At 40.0% G+C, this 21,067-nt stretch overlaps 1 protein-coding gene across 4 annotated transcripts in view; it reads right to left on the bottom strand.

Moving 5' to 3' along the window:
* The window catches only part of TBC1D4 (TBC1 domain family member 4), a 98,814-nt gene that overhangs the window by 6,377 nt on the left and 71,370 nt on the right, over window positions 1-21,067 (bottom strand). The window contains exons 10-17 of one of the 4 annotated variants that reach the window (XM_036393314.2): window positions 20,028-20,254; window positions 18,021-18,170; window positions 11,785-11,945; window positions 10,664-10,873; window positions 6,919-7,077; window positions 5,420-5,578; window positions 4,738-4,982; window positions 1,805-1,964 (exon numbers count right to left, since the gene is read on the bottom strand). In XM_036393314.2, coding sequence (XP_036249207.1) covers window positions 1,805-1,964; window positions 4,738-4,982; window positions 5,420-5,578; window positions 6,919-7,077; window positions 10,664-10,873; window positions 11,785-11,945; window positions 18,021-18,170; window positions 20,028-20,254 — 1,471 coding nt within the window. Of the gene's footprint in view, window positions 1-1,804; window positions 1,965-4,737; window positions 4,983-5,419; window positions 5,579-6,918; window positions 7,078-8,729; window positions 8,764-10,168; window positions 10,186-10,663; window positions 10,874-11,784; window positions 11,946-18,020; window positions 18,171-20,027; window positions 20,255-21,067 lie in introns of those variants that run through there. The other 3 variants (XM_036393332.2, XM_036393340.2, XM_036393347.2) reach the window with 3 other exon arrangements.

The following is a 21,067-nucleotide window of genomic DNA, read 5'->3' as shown; positions in this document are numbered from 1 at the left end:
TCCTAAGTCCTAAACCCTTACTTTGAGGTACAATTACATGGATAAGAGAGGAAAGTCTGGGCTCTGCAGGTCAGTAGATACTGACTGTACAGAAATGGGAATCTTGAGGACAGTAAATAGAGATTCTGCCTCATGATCAGTGGTGGATTTGAAGTTACTGAGATGAAGGCAGCACATGGGCATTTCAAATAAACCTCCTGAGCTGTTGGCTCTGTCACAGAACAGGGTGTTTGTTCAGGGCTACACAACTGAAGAAATTCAGTTCCTGATCCTGATACTCAAGAGGTGATCCCTGGCCTAATCCAGGATCACACAGCAGCACAAAGACACTGATGAGGCAGCCATCACCCTCAAATGCAGCTCCTGAAATTCTCCCTTCTCAAGTCTATGATGGACATTCAAACAGCATAGATATAAGTATATAATTTGTGAAAGGTAGACAGTAGCCATTTGTTCCTGGTATATGACAATGGCCCATAAGACACTGAAAATTCAGGAACTCAAAGCATTAAGAACTAAAATAACACAGTAACTTTTCAATTTTAAAATGGGAACATGACTTGCTCAGCTTATTCACAGAGAAGTGAACACCAAACCTCCTTCCCATCTTCCCCATCCATAAAAAATTCATTTAGGAAAGAAAAAAAAACCAAGCAACAAAAAAGACACAAACATAAAATGCTCAAGTGTCCCAGAATTCAGAAATCCCACTGGGAAACAGATATTCACATGACTGGTACACCACTGAGAAAGAGATACACCAATCATTTGTTCACCCAGACAGCAGCCAAAAAGTGTTTGCTGTAAATGGAAGAAAACTCTCTGCAACTGAGAAAGCACTGGGTAAAAAAAAAAAAAAAAAAAAAAAATTAAAAACTTAAAAGTAAACCTAACTAACCAAAACCCTCTTCCTACCCCCAAGCCAACACACCACACAAATTGAGAGCCTAACACACTCCAGTATTGAAACATGAGACAAAGTCAGGTTGAATTTCCTAAGAAGGGACAAAAGGTGCCCTATGAAAAGAGAAAGATCAAAGGGGAAAAAAGTATCTGATTTATGAGGAAGCACCTTACACGTACATTTAGATTCTTGGTGCGTATGCAAGTACAGTGAGTTTTGCATTAAAAAATGAATTTAAATTAAAAGAAAAGGTGCATCACTAGAGATTTGACTAAGCTGGAAGTTCTTGTGGATAAGAAAAGAACACAAAAATAATTACTTGACATCCTGACACTGTAAATGCTACCAGGAATAATCAATATTTAGGCTTCTGTACTAGACGTTACCCGAAGAGGAATTTTTAATGAAAAAACTATCTAAAGGAAATCAGAGGCATATTATGAATTGGAAATTGTTCAATATATAAGTGAATACCAAAACCAGCCTTTAAGTTCAAATTTGCTTGAATTTTTTTAGAAAGCACTCTAGAATAAGAATTCAGAAATGCATTTTCTTTTTTCAGTTTGCAAGTTTGGCAAGATGAACTTTTCTATTGATATAAACTGAATACATTTGCATAAAATACATTTGCAACAATAACCTTTCTGCTGTTTACACTTCAGAAGTCTCTTAGGTAGTAAGAGAAGATATAATTATTTGCTCAAGTCTGATGTTTCAATAAATACCTTTTGGATTTTCCTCTTACAAAGGAGCTGACATCCCACTGTGAAAAGTGTTGCTACTTGCCACACACAGCCATCACCCCAAATGTCCCCAGCATATAGAAAACTACCCCTGGAGTGCTTCAAAACACAATGGATATTGTTCTGTTTATTATTTCAATAGAATAAACTTTCTTACCAAACACTCTGGCTACAAATCCTAATGAAAATTGAGATGCGAACAGCGTAAGAAACCACGGTGCAGCATAAAGACTGGGACTGATTTCATTCTCTTCAAGATGATTATACAGGTCTCTGTGATAATCATGTAGAAGCCTTGAGAGCTGATACATCTGAATCTACAGAGCATGAGGGGATTGGAGGGGGGAGAAAGTAAAGAAACAAAAGTTCAGCTTTACTCAGTTTTCCAAATTATTCCTATTTCATTTAAGGGAAATTAACTGCAGTACAGATGGCACAGTAAAATGAAGCTTAATTGCCTCCCGGGGCCTCAAGTGGTATTTACTCATGTATAAACAACCTGCCACTAATGAATTAAAACCAACAGGGCAGTCAATAACAAAGAACAGTTTGAACCTGATTACTAATGAAGTATATTTCAGGTTCACAGGCTTAAGGTAAGAAGGGAATAGATTGCTCCAACTTTGTCAACAAACCAGAGCTTTCAGCCTTGCCGCAATGAAAGTAGTCGTACCTCTTCCAAGATGTCAAAACCATGAACCACAATTTAGTTGTGACTAAATTTACACATTTCAGCTGTTATTCTTTGAATTTTGGCCTTATTTTTACTGCATTTAAAACTCCAATGCTACAGTCATCACAACTTTAGACAGTTTCTGTACCCAGAGAATACATTTTACACAGAGATTTCCCAGCACATCTCCCAGGGGTCCTGTGGAATTTAAGATACTGACGCAAAAAAGTGTTGCTGTACAACCTATAAAAGGTTGCAAGGGAGAGTGGTTGAAAGGTGCTCTTCATGGCTAAAAATAGCACTCTGTGGTAAGTTATTTCCTTGCAATGCTTCTCTCAGAAAGCAGAAGATAAGAAGCAGACATATATTGATTAATTGCCAGGTCCAATTTTATTGTCAATAGTGCTTTATGCTTAAGGTGAATCCTGCTCCTCAATAAGAAAATGACTTTAGATTCAGCTATTTTCCTATTTTAGAGTTCATGCTTGTTCCCTACCAAAGCTGAGTGCACTTGAAGCTACCTGTTCATCAGCACTGCACACAAGCAGAGGGATCACTTTCATTTAGGCAAATCAGCTAAATTTGTGCATGCATTTGAGTTCTTGCTTTAATTGTGTAAGATACCAATTAAGCCCAGTTTGGACAGTGTCAATACAAAACACATGTGTGAAGTCAGAATTGCATCAGTAAAACAGTTGGGATAGTTCATTATGGACTAAGGATCTAGATTACTACTTTTTCCAGACAACAACTAAAAAATCTAAGTCTAATAAGTTTTCATTATCCTGAAGAATCATCCAACATTTTTCTTCTACAGGACTGAAGCCAGTTCTGCCTATAAGCTTGCTTGTGTTTCAGTGTTGTAAATGCAAAAGAATTTGCAGTACTCTACTCCTATTAGAAAACAACCCAAATACAGTTTACTATATATAATATAGTAAAATATAGTAAATTTGTCCTGAGCAGGCAAAACTTTCCTTTAACAGAAGAACTGCCTAGAAGCAAACTGTGGGGAAAGACAGCTCATTTAATTTAAAAGGCAAACAGTACTACAAGTGGTAAACTTTCTCAAATTTAAGTGTTCTTACTAAGAGGTTCTGCCAATGAAACAGTCACACTCATTTGAACTAAAGTGTCAAATCTTGGACATGTGAAAGCTCTCAAATCATCAGCTGTTGGAAGTCTACAACTGCAGTATAACACACACTAACTTAGCATCTACTAGGGGAAAAAAACCCCACAAACATGCATTTATCACACTTTGACCCTCACAGGTTTAAAACATATTTGTGTGGGGAAATGGAACAAGAGGAGGTAAAACAATGCTTTTTATGGCTGTTCACTCTTAATTCATCAACAACAAACTTGTTATAGCATACTTACATCCACAGTCCTCTAGTGTTTTCAGAATAAGCACATACAGTTTCTTTAACTACAATCTATTCCATTGCTCTGGACATTTGCCAAATAAGCACCTAAAGTGACTGGCCATGAAAAGTGGGATTAAACTTTCCCTTTAGTTTTACTTAATTATAAATGTTTGCTATGCAGGGAGCATGGGGAAAAAAGGAGACTTTTCTATCTGCTGCTTTGTTTTCTCTTCCTCCACTGTGGATTATACAAGGTTTAACTCATCAATGGTGTATTCCTTTATAATATAAAGGGTTTAGAGAATATTATAATTATTCAAATCGGGGGACAATTGCATGCCAAGGTGAAAGATTTCTCAAACTTTAAACCCTAAAATTTATACAGATCGGAAAAATTTTTTGTCTCCCTCCTAAACAGTCTTGAGTAGCTATAGCTAGCTGTTAAATAATATTGCAGAGCATGCATCATTGCATAAGATAATTAAACGATTAGAGTGTCATCTGTTTTCTCTCTCTGTTGAGGGTGATGGAGCAGAAGACAATGAGAGAAAGAGCTAAAATGAGGAGTCAAGGCAGAGCAGCCTCAAGTACAAGTGCCTGCAGAATACACTGACTGGCCACTGTGTGTCACTATTGACTTGACTTGGCCTTACAAGAGCGAAGTCTACATGCAAGCGCTCACAGACTGAAGAAAAACAAAATCTAATTAGTTTTTAAACTCCATCCATATGTGACAAAGCTTATCGGTTTTTTTTCTGGCATAAGGAAGAGAGAGCAGTGAGGAAGAGAAAAAGAAAGGCAAAACAGCAGAAAGCAGAATTTCTGGAGAGATGACAGGGCTGTGTGACAGGAAAAACTCTGCAACTTTTAAACTTCTCTGTTTGCAAATTGAAAGACAGAGAGGGGCTTGACAGTAAAATATACATGTACCTCAAAACCTCCAAAACAGTATAAGAAGCTTCATAAGGCCCTGGAGAACCTAAGCAACCTCTATAAGGGCTCAAAAGTAATTTAAAACACTGGTTTGCTCCAGAAGGGCTGACTTACCTGTAGGGACATCATGTCTGGTCTGTACTGTTTACGGAAGCCAAGGTCATACATGAGGAATTTCAGCATTTCAAAGGCCTGCTCTTCACTCATATGTAGAAGCAGCACTCCAGCTACAAAACTTATACCTTGGCAATAACCAACTTCTTTGTCCAGCAAAGAATATGCTTTCAAGAGATTAAATAGTGATAGCTGTCCTGCTCCCAGGTGCGTGGAAAAGTAAGGATGTGTAGGGAATGTCCGTCCTGATGTAAAAAGAGAGGAGTAGTTGATACTCAATTTTTCTGAAGAAAAACCCCAATCCATCTGACAAACAGCATTTCTCCTCCCTCAGCTTCTCTTTGCTTTCATATGCAGTTTGCCTTCAATCAGATCAATCTGTATCTTACCACTGATTTTGGACTGTACCTTTTGAACCCACTTAATATTCTCATCTGCACAGAACTTGCAGAAGCAGTTGCTGATTTCTCTTTTCAGACAGATGGAGAAGGGCATAAATATGAATGGCATAGCCTAAGAGATCATCTGCTTCCAGGACTCTAAGTGGCATACACAGAATGTATCCTGATGACATAGAAAATGAAGCTCATAGAGCAGCATTTATCTTCAGCAGCAGCTTCTATTATGACTGGTGTGTTTTTCACTCAAAGACCCACAAACTAGTGGGAAAGAACAGACTTACCTAGATCTACAAGGATGGCATGTTGTTGAGCAGTCAGCTGTTTCAGAAGTTCTTTGTAAGAGATGTCAGGAGGCTGCTGCTTGTTTGGCAGCCTGTGCCTGACTCGGTGTTGCACAGCCAAAAATTGCCAAATTTCTCCCCGACGACTTTTTGGTACACCTGCAGGGCAGCCAAAAAACAAGAGGCCTAAGCAGGGGGATGCTTTTAGTGCTACAGCAAAAGAATTTGTTTGTTACAATTTTGGCTGAACCACTCTGGAGGATCCCTTACAAAGTGAACTCCACTCTTCAGTGTGTTCAACTCAGTAGCCACAGCTCAGTCCAACAAACTAAATATGAACTACAAACTTAAGGGCAATTACACTGAGCAGTATCCTGGGAAACTGAGGTACAGACATCCCTTGCTTTGCCACTTCTGAGCTGTCAGTCTCCAGAAGGAAAAGATGTACAACTACACTCAGAATGTAGAATGACCTGTTTAGAAAAGTCGAATTAAATTCAGAAGTGTAAAATTCGGGGAAGTCCAATTCCTCTTTCCCTTTGCAAAGGACTGCCCATGTCAGTCCATAGATGTGGGGAGATACATCCCCCTTCAGTATCTGACTTTGTAAACCAACCTCTGAAAGTCAAAATGTCAACTCTGCTAATACCTTCCAGGTAAACAATTATTGAACAAGAAGACAAGTTAATAACCATATCCTTGTTCCCAACTCTGAACTGCAATCCAACAGTAGAACGCAGGGTATCAAGGTAAATAATTTGTTGGCAGACTTCTGCAGGTCACTAACAGGAACTGCTTTATATCTACAATAATTTACTTTGGTAGCAATTTAAACTTCCCTTCTGTACCAGCTAGATTACACCGAATTATTTTTCAGCATCTGTAACACAGACATGAGATTCTATGGAAGAGAGCAGAGCAGTGCAATCAGGCCCTACAGCTGCATTATACTAACAAGACCCTCTGGATACCCTCTTGGCCTATGGCTAGTCCACAGGAATATCTACTTCAAGACAAAATTCCCAGCCTTTCACTCCAGGAAATGAAATACAAAGTGACCATATTCCAGACTCTCCAAAACTTGGCTCTGATTCCTCTAGGTTTTGAGCACAGTCCACAGTAGACATTATGGTCTTGCTGTCTCAGTAAGCAAGTAAAATCAGAACATTTGAAACTCAGAATTGGATCCACTGAGCAGAAACCAAAAGGTCATAGCATTGGCTGAAGAGGCCCCAAGTTCAGTCTTGAATGTAATGACACATGGAAACAAGATGCTACTTTCAGGAGTATGACTATACACGTTTCTGCATTGCTGACATTGCAACCTGCAGACACAGCAGAACCTATTTTCTGCTCTGCAGGAGAAGGCAGCACCTTTGTGAAAAGAAAGCAGTCTTTTGCTACTGCAAAAAGTGTATTGCTGATTTCTGTTGGTATCAGAAGGGAGCAAAAAATACGATCTTGAGACTTCAGAGCTAAAAGCCCTCCTACATAAATACCTTCTTTTAAAGTGGAATGAATATCTTCCATGTCACATCGGATTTTGGCTCTGCAGTTTAGTAACTTTTTATCCCAAATATTTATGGCATCTTTCTGACATGTGCCAACTTCATCATAGTCCAGTTTTACTTTTCTTGATTGGAGCTCATCTCTGCTTGCTAGAACACAGAACAAAAAGGAAGAGCACATGGAAAACCAGAAAATCAGAAAATTACAAGACAACAACAAATACACATAACCCCATTCAACGTAGATATATCTATCCAATAATCTGACTGGTGATAAATACATCTAGACTTCTTTAGTTTGTAGCTTAGTTGGTGACAGTTGTCATAAGATGTTGCATATAACAATTTAAATTCTCTTACTGGGTCATGAATATTAGCAATTCATGAAGCACATAAAAATATTTTTTAAGCTTGGGGAAAAAAAAAATCCACTAAACAAAACCCCACAGCACCTCCTCTGCAAAAACACCTTTGATCGATTTATTCTTATTTTTATTGAACATTACAACTGTTTTGAGTATGGAAAGTCCCAAACATGTGAATGTTTGCATTAGAGATTTAGGCAAGCAGGCTAGGCAAGTCTTCTAAACTGAAGTCAGTCAGAACTGACTGATTCCAGTTCTTACATGTCCCTTAAGAGAGTGAGAAGAGCTCTTGGCACTGGCATTATCAGGCAGACCAGTGCAAACAGAATGAACCAGCATGAACCATTGGTGCTGAAGCACAGACTCTTGCTGTTATAAACTTACAAGCTTTGCTGCATAGGACTACCTGGTACAAAGTATTTATTATGTTACTTCTAAAATAAAGCTGCATTGTCACCCTAGCATTTCATGGAGAAGCAGTTTTCATTTCCATTACTAAGAAATTAACTCTGAGTATTTTATTATTCATGATGCACATGCAGAAAAACACTCCAGTTCCACTAACTACTGGTACAAAAAACTGAATCCAAGACTTGAATATGTCTTAATTTAGAGAGATTTGTTTAACTGCCACTGGAGTGAACTGTACATTTCACAACATCACCTCTGAGATGCAGCTGAGTTTATTCCAAATTTGCCTTGATCTGTGCACACTACTTCTTGCAGAAGCCCCCATTCTCTTACAAATGCATCCCCTTTCCAACCATCACCTCTAGGTGAAAGCAAACTCTCACTCACATTTTATACATCCTGCAAAACAAGACCATCTGTTCCTTCGCCTACTCATCTCACTTCAGCTAGAGTCAATATTGGATCAATCCACAGGATCATTGCCTAGTCCACTCCAAAAATGATAAATTATTTCCAAAACCCCAATGTTACACCTCTGAGATCTTACCCACTCAAGACTACAGGGGCCCCTGCAGAAGCAGGTATTATGCAAAGAGCAGTGCACTGCCATAAAAATGGGAGTGTGACCTTACCACAGGAATTTGCAGTTCAGCTGGGGCGATTCCAAATGCTGCCCTACTGCTGTATGATTTCACCCAAGAATTCTCACTCTTGTAAGCAGCATGCAACAGATCCAAGCCAGCAGTAAGATATTTCAGTGTGACAAGAAACTCCCTCATTAACTGTGCAGTTAGCCCTGTGAAAGCCAGCCAGTTTGCCTGTCGATATACGTGCTCTCCCCTACTACCCCATCCTTCACTGTTTTCAACCACCCTTGTTAACATTTTTCCTAATCATTGCTAGGTGGCCTGCTACTTTTTGCAGCTCTTATATTTCTAGATGACCTACTGGAAAAAGGAGCTTCTAGCTTCTCAGAAAAAAAGAAAAAGGAAAAGAAAGCGAGTTTGTGCAATTGACAGAACTTACCTTCTGTAAAATAAAGAACTAATAGCATTCAAGTCTCCTCGACAGCAAAAGGAATACGAAAAGAGGTTTTATTAATATTTGGTACATAAAAGTCAACAAATGATTAACAGAAATCCACTAGAAACAGTTTCACAGCAATTCCAGTCTTAAACCAGTCTAATATATACAGCTAATAAATTCCCAGCTAGGAACCTGACTTCAAGTAAAGAAATTTTTGCATTTCTGTTACTACATTTCCCTATCCTGAGATCTACATTTAATTGTAGGCTAGGATGCAAAGAACCACCCAAACCTATACTTGTTTGGAATGCATTCATCAGCTCTGCCCATGTCCTGTCCATAAAATGGCCCATGTTATAACAGACCACAGGAAGGAAACCTAGAGATAAGTGTTAGAACAGTTTACTTTTCACCCTTTTAAAATAAGATGATGAATTCTAGCTAGCAAGAGCACCAGTTTCAGCAGGGCTACTCATGAACCTGAATACAAGAATGGAGACATGCTCCTCAGAGCACAAACCAAGAATGTGGGCTGGCAAATGTGTGCCAGTTTGGCATCTCCACTGCCAACACTCCTGTTTTCACCATGAACGATCAGGTGGGAAAAACTTGATTTCTACATGTTACAGAATGGAAGCAACTTGTAACTGAGTCTTTAAGGAACTGGAGTGATTTAACAGTTTTCAGTACCCTCAGCCACACAGGGTAAGTATAGCAAAGTGTTTATCCCTCAGCAGCTCCAAGTATCAGAGGGAATAACATTAAATTAGTCACCACAGCAGATCTCCAGCTTCCTCACCCCACAAAAATAGACTATTTTCTAAAATGGTTTATGAAATGAAGATTTTGGCTGAAGTTCTCTCTAGACATTCCCTATGAATCTAGGAGTTTCTACAGAAGTGTGTGTCAACAGGGAGACAAACTGTAGAGAGAAACAGCACTGAGAAATACACTACATGTGTAGGAAATACATTCAAGGATGTATGCTTGTAGGGACATCGAAATAATTCTGTCCTGATGCTTTTCTTTCCTCTCCCTGCCTTCCCAGTAAGCTAGCCTAAAGAAGGAAAAAGAGTTAACTGATCTTAACAAGATCATTATGTTTGAAGTAGTATGGTAGTGTGAAGAATCAGACTACCAGATAGGTTATACAGCATAAAGGAGAAGATGAAGGCAGCAGTTGTAGAGAGGACACTTGGAATTTTCAACTTACACCAAGAGCTGGTTAGTCTACTATACTGTCTATTATACTGAAGAATTATGTATGCTAGGATAGACATTGCATCCCATCTTTTATTTGTGTGAATCTTGACCAGCCTTAATAATATCCGAGCCAGAAGCTGAGGCAGTTGACAATCAGAATGGTCAACGTTAGATCCCTCACTAACAGCACTCAATTTTCAGTGTACAGTGCTCATGTTCCAAAAAACCAGACATACCTCAAGAGAAAGTTGCTCAAAAATCATATTTGGATTCAAGCATTAATAAATTACCACTGTGATGTGGTTAATGAAGAACAAAAAGCCTGGAGAGAAAGGCCATGAGCTGCAAAGGACTGAAACGAGATAGAAAGGGTAAGGTTTACCATACCTAAGTGTTCACACAGCACCTGTTCTCCTCACTCCATTTCACATTAGAACTTCTAGACTCAGACAGATACAACGCAGACTGTGGCATCTTTGTCTAACATGCACCCAAAGAGGAAAATTTAATCACTTTCTTCTGTCACTAAGATTACTCATTTAAAATCAGGTAGGCAGAGAACGTGGTAGACTGTGAGACAGGACTAGGAAAACACAGGTTTTTTTCTAGTACTGTTAATTAAAAAGTTACAGAACCACATATCTGTTTGAGGTGCCCAACACCAGAACAATTTCCGTCTTCAGGTAGCAGAATCTGCAATAGCTTTTAGGGGTATTTTCTAAATAGCTAACCTTCCAGCTTCTGGTTTTCTTTTTCCATTCGAAGTAACAGAATTTGTTGATGGATCGCTTTTCTCCACAGACTTTGTAGTTCTTCTGAGTTTTTCCTCTCTCCGGTTTTATCTGGACCATCCTCATTTTGCAATACTAGAACAAGAGGGTCTTCCTCCAGGGGTGGAGCAAGAGGTGATAAAGGTAACAATTCACTTCCATCATGACCATCTGCAAAGAATCAGAAAGCTATTACAGGAAACTCAGATTGTTTGACATATCATGAAAATCTGTCATAACAGAACAATAATAGCTGTCTTTCACATTCAGCAGTGACTTGCTGCTTCCAAAACCAGAGAAAATGCAGTGCAACAGTAGAGAATTATTTTTATAAGTGTTTTGTTTGCATTAATAAAGTTATATTTAAATTAAGTAGAGTTAGATAAAGGGTCATCCAGTATTTCAAACCTTTCCCCTGCCAGCTCCTTCCAGTTACCACAAGACATTTATCCATAAAGCCTCCTTTACAGTTGAGCTTGTTTACTGCTATGATATACCATGGGTGCTAGATTAAAGCTACTTTTTCCATCTGCTAACTGCACTACAGAGAGTGCTATAGCACTTTGTGGTCACTAAATATAGAGCTTACCATTTGCCTATGGTTTTGATTTCTGCCAAATGGAAATTTATGAATAGCATGATTTCAGCTGTTTCAGGAGTTTCTACCTCAAACGGCTTAAAGCTGTAAGAATTATTAACACAATCAACAGGGGCTATGTGCACTACAAGGACAAGATATAAAACTTACCAAACACTCCTATTACGTACACAGGTCAGGGTAAAAAATTCCTAACTGTTAAAAATATTATATTTGTCAGTAAGAGACCTGTCTTAGTTTCCTTTGCTACAGCAGCTATGGCAGATTGCAATTCATTTAATTTTGATGCCAAAATCCTCTCTTCAAAGCAACAAAAACCTAAATAGTCTAAAACCAAATGAGGACAACTGATCTCTGGCAAGGTTCTAGCATGAATATTGTACCACACCGACTCCCTTCTCCCTTTCTTATTATCACATGCTGCAGTTCACTACAGTATTAAGTAACAACTGCTTGTTTATTTTCTTTAAAAGCACACACAGACCTGGATGCTGCATCTTGGAAGGAGATTTATTCATAGGTGAAGCTACCTGCAGGAATATTCTCCGCCGCCAGGAGATGCGGCGAGGTGTGAGCGTGGCCCCCACAGCATTTAGAGATTCACTGCTGCAGAAGGTTGATGTTCTTTTCTTTCCCTCCCCATCACTGAAGGAAAGAAAAAGCAGATGGGGTATTTAAAGTCAGTATTCCTTGTAGAGGAAAAAATGCCTTTAATTAATTCTGTCTAATGTATAACCAAACCTGCAGGAGCATTTGTGGGGAAGCTTAAGAAGGCAAAGCGTGCTGTGTGTGAGCTTCACCTTGAATGCTGAAGTGCCCAATTGTTTTCTTGTGCATAGTGCCGTGAAGTTAGCACTATATACCACCAGGAAGCATTCATAGCATTCATACAGGGCTCAGCTGGAAGCTCACAATAAAAGCTTAACTTTTTGAGAAGCTAAGAGAGAAATATGGTAATACTTTGCCTCTAAGTTTGACAGCAATGGGTTTTGTTTTGCTACACATCTGTCTTCTGGGAGTGATCTGATGTAACACCCCTAAAAGCAGAGATGGTGTTCCAGTGGAGCACAACACTCCATTTAGTGCCATTTTAAATGTCATGCTGAGCTCACAGGTGAATATTTCATTGGAGACAATGTTCTGCCTTCCCATATAGTCTCTTTGCTAAGCTTCAAGAAGTGTATGCTTCACTTGGATAAATGGGGACACATGTCCTCATGTTTCATCAGCTGTAGGAACAGAGACCCTGCCAACAGAGGGCAAATCTTCTCCCCAGATGCCATGTAGAAATATAATTGCACATTAATTTTAATAATTAATAATTTTATCTTATGCTGCTGGAAGAAACAAGGAGAGGGTACAGGAAAGCTTTACAGGGAGGACACACCAAATACACCTTTCTACTGACTATTGCCAGAGGAAAAGACATTTAGCTTTTCTAAGTACTTTATCCAATTTCAGAACTATTTCAGAATTTTGCATTTGTGGCAGCAAATTAGGTGCACAGATATTGTATACTAATGGGCACATTCATTATCTGCCACTAATCCTTCCATGTAAAGTGAACAGCACAAGGCACAATTACAAGCTTTTAGGAAGAGAGCATCAGAGGGAGCTGTTTCTACAGCTTCACCTTCATCACAGGGAAAACTGCTATATCAAAACAGTAGCTACACTTAAACCTTCATCCTGTAACCAATTTCAGTGCTATAGTGCAAGGATCCTAAAAAGTTAGATGAAAGGAAAGCCCAGCATGTTCACTATGTTTTTAGTGGGAAGGCAGTTGCAGGTGATGGCAGTTTGCAGCTGGAGTCCATCCCCCCACATCTGGCTTGCACAGGAGAGATCTGCAAGAGAGGACTATGAAGTTTCAGCTACACCAATCTACCAGCTACACTATCTACACTTCATTACTAAAACTCTGTGCTCAATGAATGTGCTGAATTCACCAAGCTAGGACTGGCCTTTTTGGTCACCAAAGCTGTCACTATGCAAATGACCTACAACAGCTCCCTGATACTTGTCAGCCTGAGTGACCAATCAGACTCACTATCATACCAAGGTATCAGACCCTCCTTCTGTACCCTGGCAGAGAAATAACCACCACTTCAAACTCAGCTAACCAGCACAAGACACCAACCCCTGCTCTTCTCCAAGAACAGCTCTACCAGCTGGGAGCCCTGAATGACACATGGTCTGAACTGTCCTCCACTCCTGATTCAGCTTCCGTAGTGCCCCAGCTCCCTGTAGCATCACACTATTTATTGGTGGGTGGTCTAAGTAGATCCCCATGCTGCACTAACCTAAACAGCAACTGTGACAATCTTCTATGTCTAACTCTGTGTCTCTGATGATGATGGGTCACCACTGCTTGTGGTAGCCAAACACAGACTACTTAGACTGTAACACTCATTCTGAACCTGTAGGTGCTGTTTCTCAAAGGTATTTCAGTCCAGCTCTTGGAAATGGGGTACTGAGTTTGGATATATATAATTCTAACTTATGTTTCTATAAATAACTGTAACAGAGCTACTTCTTACTATTTCAAGTCCTACATATCATCGCATGTTATAACACAAAAACTGAGTCATTCCAGGGCTTACTAAACAGATGCTACATAACAAGGGAATGAAAAGTTCTTTTCTACTGCTATGTACAAAAATCTACATTCAGCTACCTGTGCTTCTAGACAGTCGTAGGAATAGTGTTCAATTTACAGTAGCAAAATTCACAAAAAAGTCAGAATAAGAAGGTGGCTCTTTTAGGGCATAAAACTAACCTGTTTACAACATTTGAGTCATGGAGGTTACATTGGGATGAACTAATCACATACACTACCTCATGAAGCATGCAAATCATACTGCTCTGAAGACCTGTATTTCTCTTGTTAAATCCTCCCTTCAAAAAAATCCCCTGTCACTTTAAGCAACTAATACTAATCACCTTCTCTTTCAAAGAGCTTTCAAAGAGTAAGTGATTAGAGGAAAACTTTTGCAATGCTCAGAAACACGCCTTGTCATATTAACCCAGGAAAACACCAAGCTTTAGAAAGGGAGGATTGAAAGGGAGCAAAGAGAGTTTCCTCATTTCAAGACAGACAACTCCTAGCTTAGTATCAGATCTGAAGGTGTGAAAAAATACCCTAACAAAGCAAAAGGAGGAAGAAGTCGGAGTAAAATGGTAGTGTCTCCTACCCTAATGAAAAGATTCAGGAGGTTGGTGCAAAAAAAAGTTTCTCTAAACAGGGTGGGGGTAACAAAAAAAAAAAATTAGCTATCAGCTCCCACAAAATGAAGAGGTTTATTAATGTGAGTGGAGAGACTAAGCCAATGAATCTCCAAAACAGGAAAAACAACTTCTTAAATAGAGCTCAGTCATTGCCACGGAAAAGCAGAGCAGAGTTTTCACTACCACCTACACAGACACCTTAGGTGGACATCTTCCCATCTACAAGGGAAACATGCTGCAAGGTCACCGGATGGAAGAACCACTGCAAAAAGATAACATTGTAATATTCTGTATTTAAGACATATGCATCACAAGTCAGTTTGGAGAATGATGGTTCTTTGTAGGGCTACTTACCCTACACTTCTGACCCAATATAGAAACCAAAACACATTTATCAGCTTGTACACAATAAAAAGTGAGCAGCTGTAAATTCAGTATAATGCCTCAAATATTTCAGTCTCTACTTTCACCCTGAAGCTGTTTGAAGCAATACCCCAAGTACTCAAGAGTACACAGTACTGATCATGTAAGGTTTTATCTCAGGTAACTGGAACTCAGTTTCACCCATTCACTATTCTATCAGATAATGCACAGCATGAAGATGAGACAGCTACTTCAGGGGAAGAAAATAAAAAGGAAGGAAAGAAGAAATCTCAAAAAATTGGTCAGATTACAAATATTGCTTGGTTTTAATTATCTAAATCTCTTCCCAAAACTGTTCTTCAAAATGCTCCTGAAGACTGATATTTTAAAAACCACAATGTTACCCCCCCCATTTCTTGTGAACTCTTTACATAATACTTACCTGAATTATTTTGCACTTGAGCCCATGAAAGCCAAATGACTTGAGAGTAAATACTGTTGTTGCTCATGCCAAGACTTGTATTTTTCCCATTTTTGCTTTCATTTCAATGTCTCTTCTTGATTGCTCTAAGTAGCAACTGAATAAATGCAACCTACTTTACAATTTGGAGGCTGAGATGGTACAAAATCCCCCAGATCAAGTACAGAATTCAACTTCCCAGCACTTAAGCTGGCAGACCTATATGTAAGACTACTACATGAAGCATTCCTCCCTTCTGGGAAGAAGAAAAACCAGTTTCTATCAGCTTACACCCCTCTGTTGGTTCTCACTCCTGTCATATATTTTTATTCTGAATAATTACTTTCTGCTATTTTATTTAAAGAATATTCTCAAGTATTTTACTTCTTTCATGAGACATAAAGCTGTTTTAAAAAAAGGAATCTGTTCAAATTCAGCTTAAATTATCCTTGCACAGCAACACAATGAACAGAGAAATTGTGGGCTAGTCAAACCTACACTGAAGATTGTTCCATTTTTAAGTGTTGCTTTTGTGTTTATATTAAAAAGCTTGTTTACCTTTATGTTGATCAGATTTTTTTAATCCTTATCTGCAATTCTGTTCAATGTTGCACAACACACTTGTCAAAAGTCAAGATTATGTGGAGACCATTTCCATCCCAGCCTTCTCTCCAGAGAAATATATTGACAATGCCATAAAAACATTCTGAAGGCTGAAACATTCTGAAAGTATTCATTTTGGCATCAACATAAATATTATGATGCCAAAATTCACTATACTGTTGATTTCTTAAAGAAAGGAACTCTATGGGGAAGCTGTAACTAAATTATGGTCCCTTCCAACCCAAATCATTCTGTGATTCAATAAAAAAACCTCTAAAAAAATTAAAGAAAAAAAAAACCCAACAAAACATCCCATGCCATTCTATAACATACTCTTTGCATAAGCCCATCTGACTGCTACGGTTCAAAAATCTTTCTAAAATGAATTCCAACTGAAACTGTCTCTGCTCTTGCACGTTGAAGTTTGTCAGAACACCAAGAAATGCTGCCTGCTGCATCATGTGTAATCTCAAAGCTATATGATAAAGAAGTGAGACTCTGCAGAATTTTTCTCCTGTGCAATAGGAATTCCACACTTCATGAATGCATAGTGACCAGGATTATTCTGGAAAATGCACTGAAGTTTTAATTAGGGTTCCTAACAGTCAAACAGTTTATAGTCTGCAGATTGCAAAGCACTGACACACTGTGCTAAAGTCCAACCTATCATACACTCACTCACATGAGAATGCCAAAAACACCTCACACTGATCCTATTGGGGATAGATGGTGGTCCTCTCTGAGAAGAAGAACCAAAGGAAAAAACCCCAACGAAGCAAAGAAGAAATCCACAAGAAAAGACACATTGCAAAAAATCAGAACTTCCTCTTATTCCTAAACCTGACGGCATAACATACATTTGCAAGTTTTGGCCACTGTCAGTTGGACATTATTTTTCATTCTCTGTTAGCCAGTTGAAGTGATGGATTACCTCAGTGATCCTTATCACATCAGTATTATTCACTCAGCACTTCTTTCTGACTCTATCTCCTGCATTCCCTTCACAAACCCAACTAGATGCTACCAGTGTACTCTTGCTATTGCCATTTCCTCACCGTGACAGTTCAGGCCCACTTGCTCCCAGAAAGACCTGTAGCTACTGAGATCCCATTTTCACAAGAGTCTCCATAAAATTTAAAGATCAAATGGTAACAGAAATATGTATCCAGTAAAACCTTAGTAAAAATATGGTGGTCTTCTGGGAATTACCCCTTGAAGATTTCCCCACCCCAAGAGTTCAAAACTCCACTATAATGAAACACAGCAATTGAACTGCCTGCAGAACCAATGCCAAAGGATGTATCTCAGAAATTTCCGATTTCAGTTTGGCATTAAAATACAATACTCAATCCTTCAGTTTTCATACAATACTCAATCCTTCATTCCCAAAACCCAGAAAGCTGGGTTTAATGTTGTCCATTGCCTGCAGAAACTGAGTTGGGCATTGGTTCAGCTTGGACCAACTCTGCTGTCTAAAGGGAACACAGAAACAAAGCTGGACTGGAACCCAAATTAGAGATAGTCTGTAAAAGATGGGTTTGGGGGACTTTGCCACTTTTCATACTTTTGCTTCTTCCCAAATCCTCTTCAGCTAGAAGTTATTTGTTAATTCTCTCTAAACATCTCACAGTTAGTATCACCCAGTTAACTTGGTGTTTCCCCTTCCTCATGCACAGGCATCCCACATTAGTACTGTACACTTTTCACACTGCTCTTTTCTTATTTTCACATGCCAGTGATCATGGCAACACATGCTGGTTTGCATTCAGCAAAGAAAGCATTAAATTGGCATAACACTCCTAAAATCCATTGCATTTCATGTGACAAACCAATGCAGCAGATTTGCAACACTGCAACAGAAATAGGTGACAGCTACTTGATGTCAGCACAGAAGCCTCAAGTTTTAACAGGCTTTTTGATCCAAAAGCCTGTTTGCCCATTTGCATCACGGGAGTCTGTTAGAAATGCAGGAGCACAAGGCAGAGATGCCATGTGCTGCATTCCACTGGGAATCCTGCTGTTAAGCTAGTGGCACTGGAAAACTAGGCAGGAGACAATGCTCTCACCTCTTGGAGAGGTCACTTTCTGAGTGCTGGAGCAACCTTCCTGAGCCCTGGTAAAAGGTTTTCAGGAAAGAAGGGGCAGAGAGAGAGGAGGGGAGACCAGAAGATGCAGATTCACTCTCACTGAGAGCGCGCCGAAGCCCGACCACAGGACTGTGCAGGCAACAAGAGAACACAGCAGATGGGTCAGCACAGATTCAGATACAGCAACAAAACCACCAGATTAGAGACACTGGCCAAATACCTCATCTGGGCTTACATTAACTTGGTTTCCCAGAAGATAAAATGTACCATCACGTGCATTCCTGGGCAGGCTTCCTGGGGATATCGATTTTGCTGTTAGAGCTGATTTCTATTAAAAACTTTTCAATGACATTGCAGAACAGGGAGACCACCTTATTTCTTTAGCTTTGTTTATTCCCAAAGCATATTCACAAAAGGAATCTCTTAAACATTCAGAAAATATCCTTAGAAACCTTGTTCCAATAATATAAACCTCATTGTTTCTTCCCCTTCAGTTTTCTTTTACCTTTGTAAGCATTAGGAAGTAGAGATTATGTAAATGCAGTCCTCCTGGATAAATTTTTGTGAAGTAACTAAATTAAGAAAGGTAGTTCTACTCCACAGTTAAACATTACTTAGTAGCAGTGGCAAGTACTGGAGAGGACATGAAAATGAATTCAGTTTCTTTTGCTGAACATTTATGACTAATCCTCAAAAGGAAAGAATGAAAAATCCCAGCCTAGAACCACGCTGCTACATAATGTTTTGACTAAAAATCTGCTGATGCCACTTAATCAGTGACTTCTTACAAGTTATTACAAAGTAATACAGTCAGCAAGTCCTTCACTTTGAACTGTCAGGGTTTCCTGTTTGCATACAACACAGTCAGTGGGGAAAAAAAGTTTATCTCAGTAAAAAACACATTATTTACCTCTCTAGAAACACAGTGTAACAAAGGCTACATTCTTACCCTTCACTCCCTTCCATTCCCTTAAAACAGAATAAAATTTGTTGCCCTTCTCTACTAGCTGGTGCAGCATTCATGCTGATATTTTAATGTAGACATCAAATAGATGACAAATTACTATTTAAAGCCATTTTTAGAAAGAGCCCACAAACAACAGCATTACAGCCAAGCACTGAAATAGCAAACAGGTTGGAGAATGTGATCCTCCAACAGCAAAAAATTCAGCTCATCTGGACCTGAGTTTTGTAAGGGTTCGGAGTTTGTATAGTCACTTACTGCAGGTAGCCAGCCTAGAGGAGAAAAAGAAGGCACAACCAAAGAGGCCCACAATGAACTGTGGAGACATCTGCTGAGTGAAGGAACTCCTGAAGGAACAGTGTTCCATATGTTAATAGCTGGAGAGTCTCCAAAAAGGAAGCAGAAAGAAGTTACAGAGGGAAGCTACAGAGGGAAGCTCTGGAGAAAGGCAAATAGGGAAATCACATGCCTCAGAGCTGAGTGGATGTGCTTAATCCTTGTGTCCTTTTGCAAGACTCCTCACCAGTTTTAATGCTGGACATAGTCTCTGTGAGATTTGACTGACACGGCTACAGACATCTGAAGCTGTTAGTGCCCTTTTCATCCTGGCATCAAAGTTCCAGGCTGCCATCTCTGCCACTTAAAGCACTGAGAGCCTGTTTTCCAAAAGGTCTGACTAACAAGACAGCCAAAAAGGCTCAAATAAATAAATAAACAGATTGGTGCAGGCATCTGGCTGAATCATCAATTTGATGGATTGATGCCTCCCCTGAACCACTAATTGAGGGACTATGAAGTTACTGCGAGGTACCAAACTACTCAGAGGCAGAGAAGACAGGCTGAAAATAAATAAATAAACGAACAAACCCACCCCGGAGAAGTGCAGAAACCCACCTGAGCTAAGCTCCTCTCGTACTTTGCCAGAAGCAGGGCTGCTGCAGCCTGCCCAGGGTGGGCAGGGGGCTGCGGGCGGTGGCACGGCTGCCCTGGCTCACTCCCCTGGCGTGCCCTGGCTCACTCACCTGGCCGCCTCCAGGCCGTTCTGCCGCAGCAGCGGGGAGCGGGCGCTCTGGGACCTGCCGTTCTGGAAGGTGATCCTGCGTCGGGCGCTGCTGGGCGGGTGGCTGAAGGTGTGCGCGCGCCTCCTGAACTGAGGCGAGTCCAAGCCTTCCTCGGGAAACGTCTGCCAGGCCGAGGACACGGGGGACGCTGGAGGAGTTGCTGGCGGGGAATCGCCCGGAGAAGTGTCCTGAAAGGAAGTGCTGGCGGAGTAAGGCCTGAGGCTCTGTGCCCAATGAGAGCTCTCACTTAACCCACAGGCAGCCAGCAGCAGGGCACCAAAGCCTCTCCCCTTTCTGGGTCATGGCCTATTGTATGCTAATTATCACCCAAACCAGACATCCTCTGAGAGTTCACTCCGAACCAGCAGCGGCCTTCTTCCAAAAAGTGAAAGCGGAGGGAGGAATACAACCGTATACGCAGCACAAACAACATACTAACTACTCCAGGCATCCTCTCACAGGGACTGGCATTCCAGCTACCAGACTTGTGTCTCTTTCAGGAAAACACAGGAATGGAAAAGGCTAGGGAAACTGCTTTTAGCTAGTTTCCTCGACATATCGCGAGCATACTTCCTGTACCGTCACAGCGACATCCTGGAAGAGAGACTGTTATTACACAGCCAGTTTATGAGTAACTGTAGCAGGAAAACCAAAACAGAATCTTCACCTCCTGGGAACACCAGCAACAAACCCACATGCGAGGTAAAACTTTAAAAACAGGAAATAAAAAGAAAGTGAACAGAGTTCCACCCTCTTGCTACCATACAGCATCCCCAACAGCTGGGCTTAGGTTAAAAATTCTTACTTCCCTAAAGCAACTATTACTTACAGAAAGGATTCTTCACCTTCAGAGCACTTCCTTTTGTTGAGACATGACCTTACTTAATTACTTCACTAAAACAAGGCAGAAACCAGAAATTCCTTGCTTTTTGTAAAAGCAAGGGAAGTGTAGGAAAAAAGGACTGGCAATCAGATTAAAGCTGAAGCTTCGAGTCAACATA

The sequence above is a fragment of the Molothrus ater genome, chromosome 2, assembly GCF_012460135.2.
Source record: "Molothrus ater isolate BHLD 08-10-18 breed brown headed cowbird chromosome 2, BPBGC_Mater_1.1, whole genome shotgun sequence".
Taxonomy (NCBI): domain Eukaryota; kingdom Metazoa; phylum Chordata; class Aves; order Passeriformes; family Icteridae; genus Molothrus; species Molothrus ater.
Note: the sequence above shows the minus strand (reverse complement) of the source record. Positions and strands in the feature narration are given on the sequence as shown.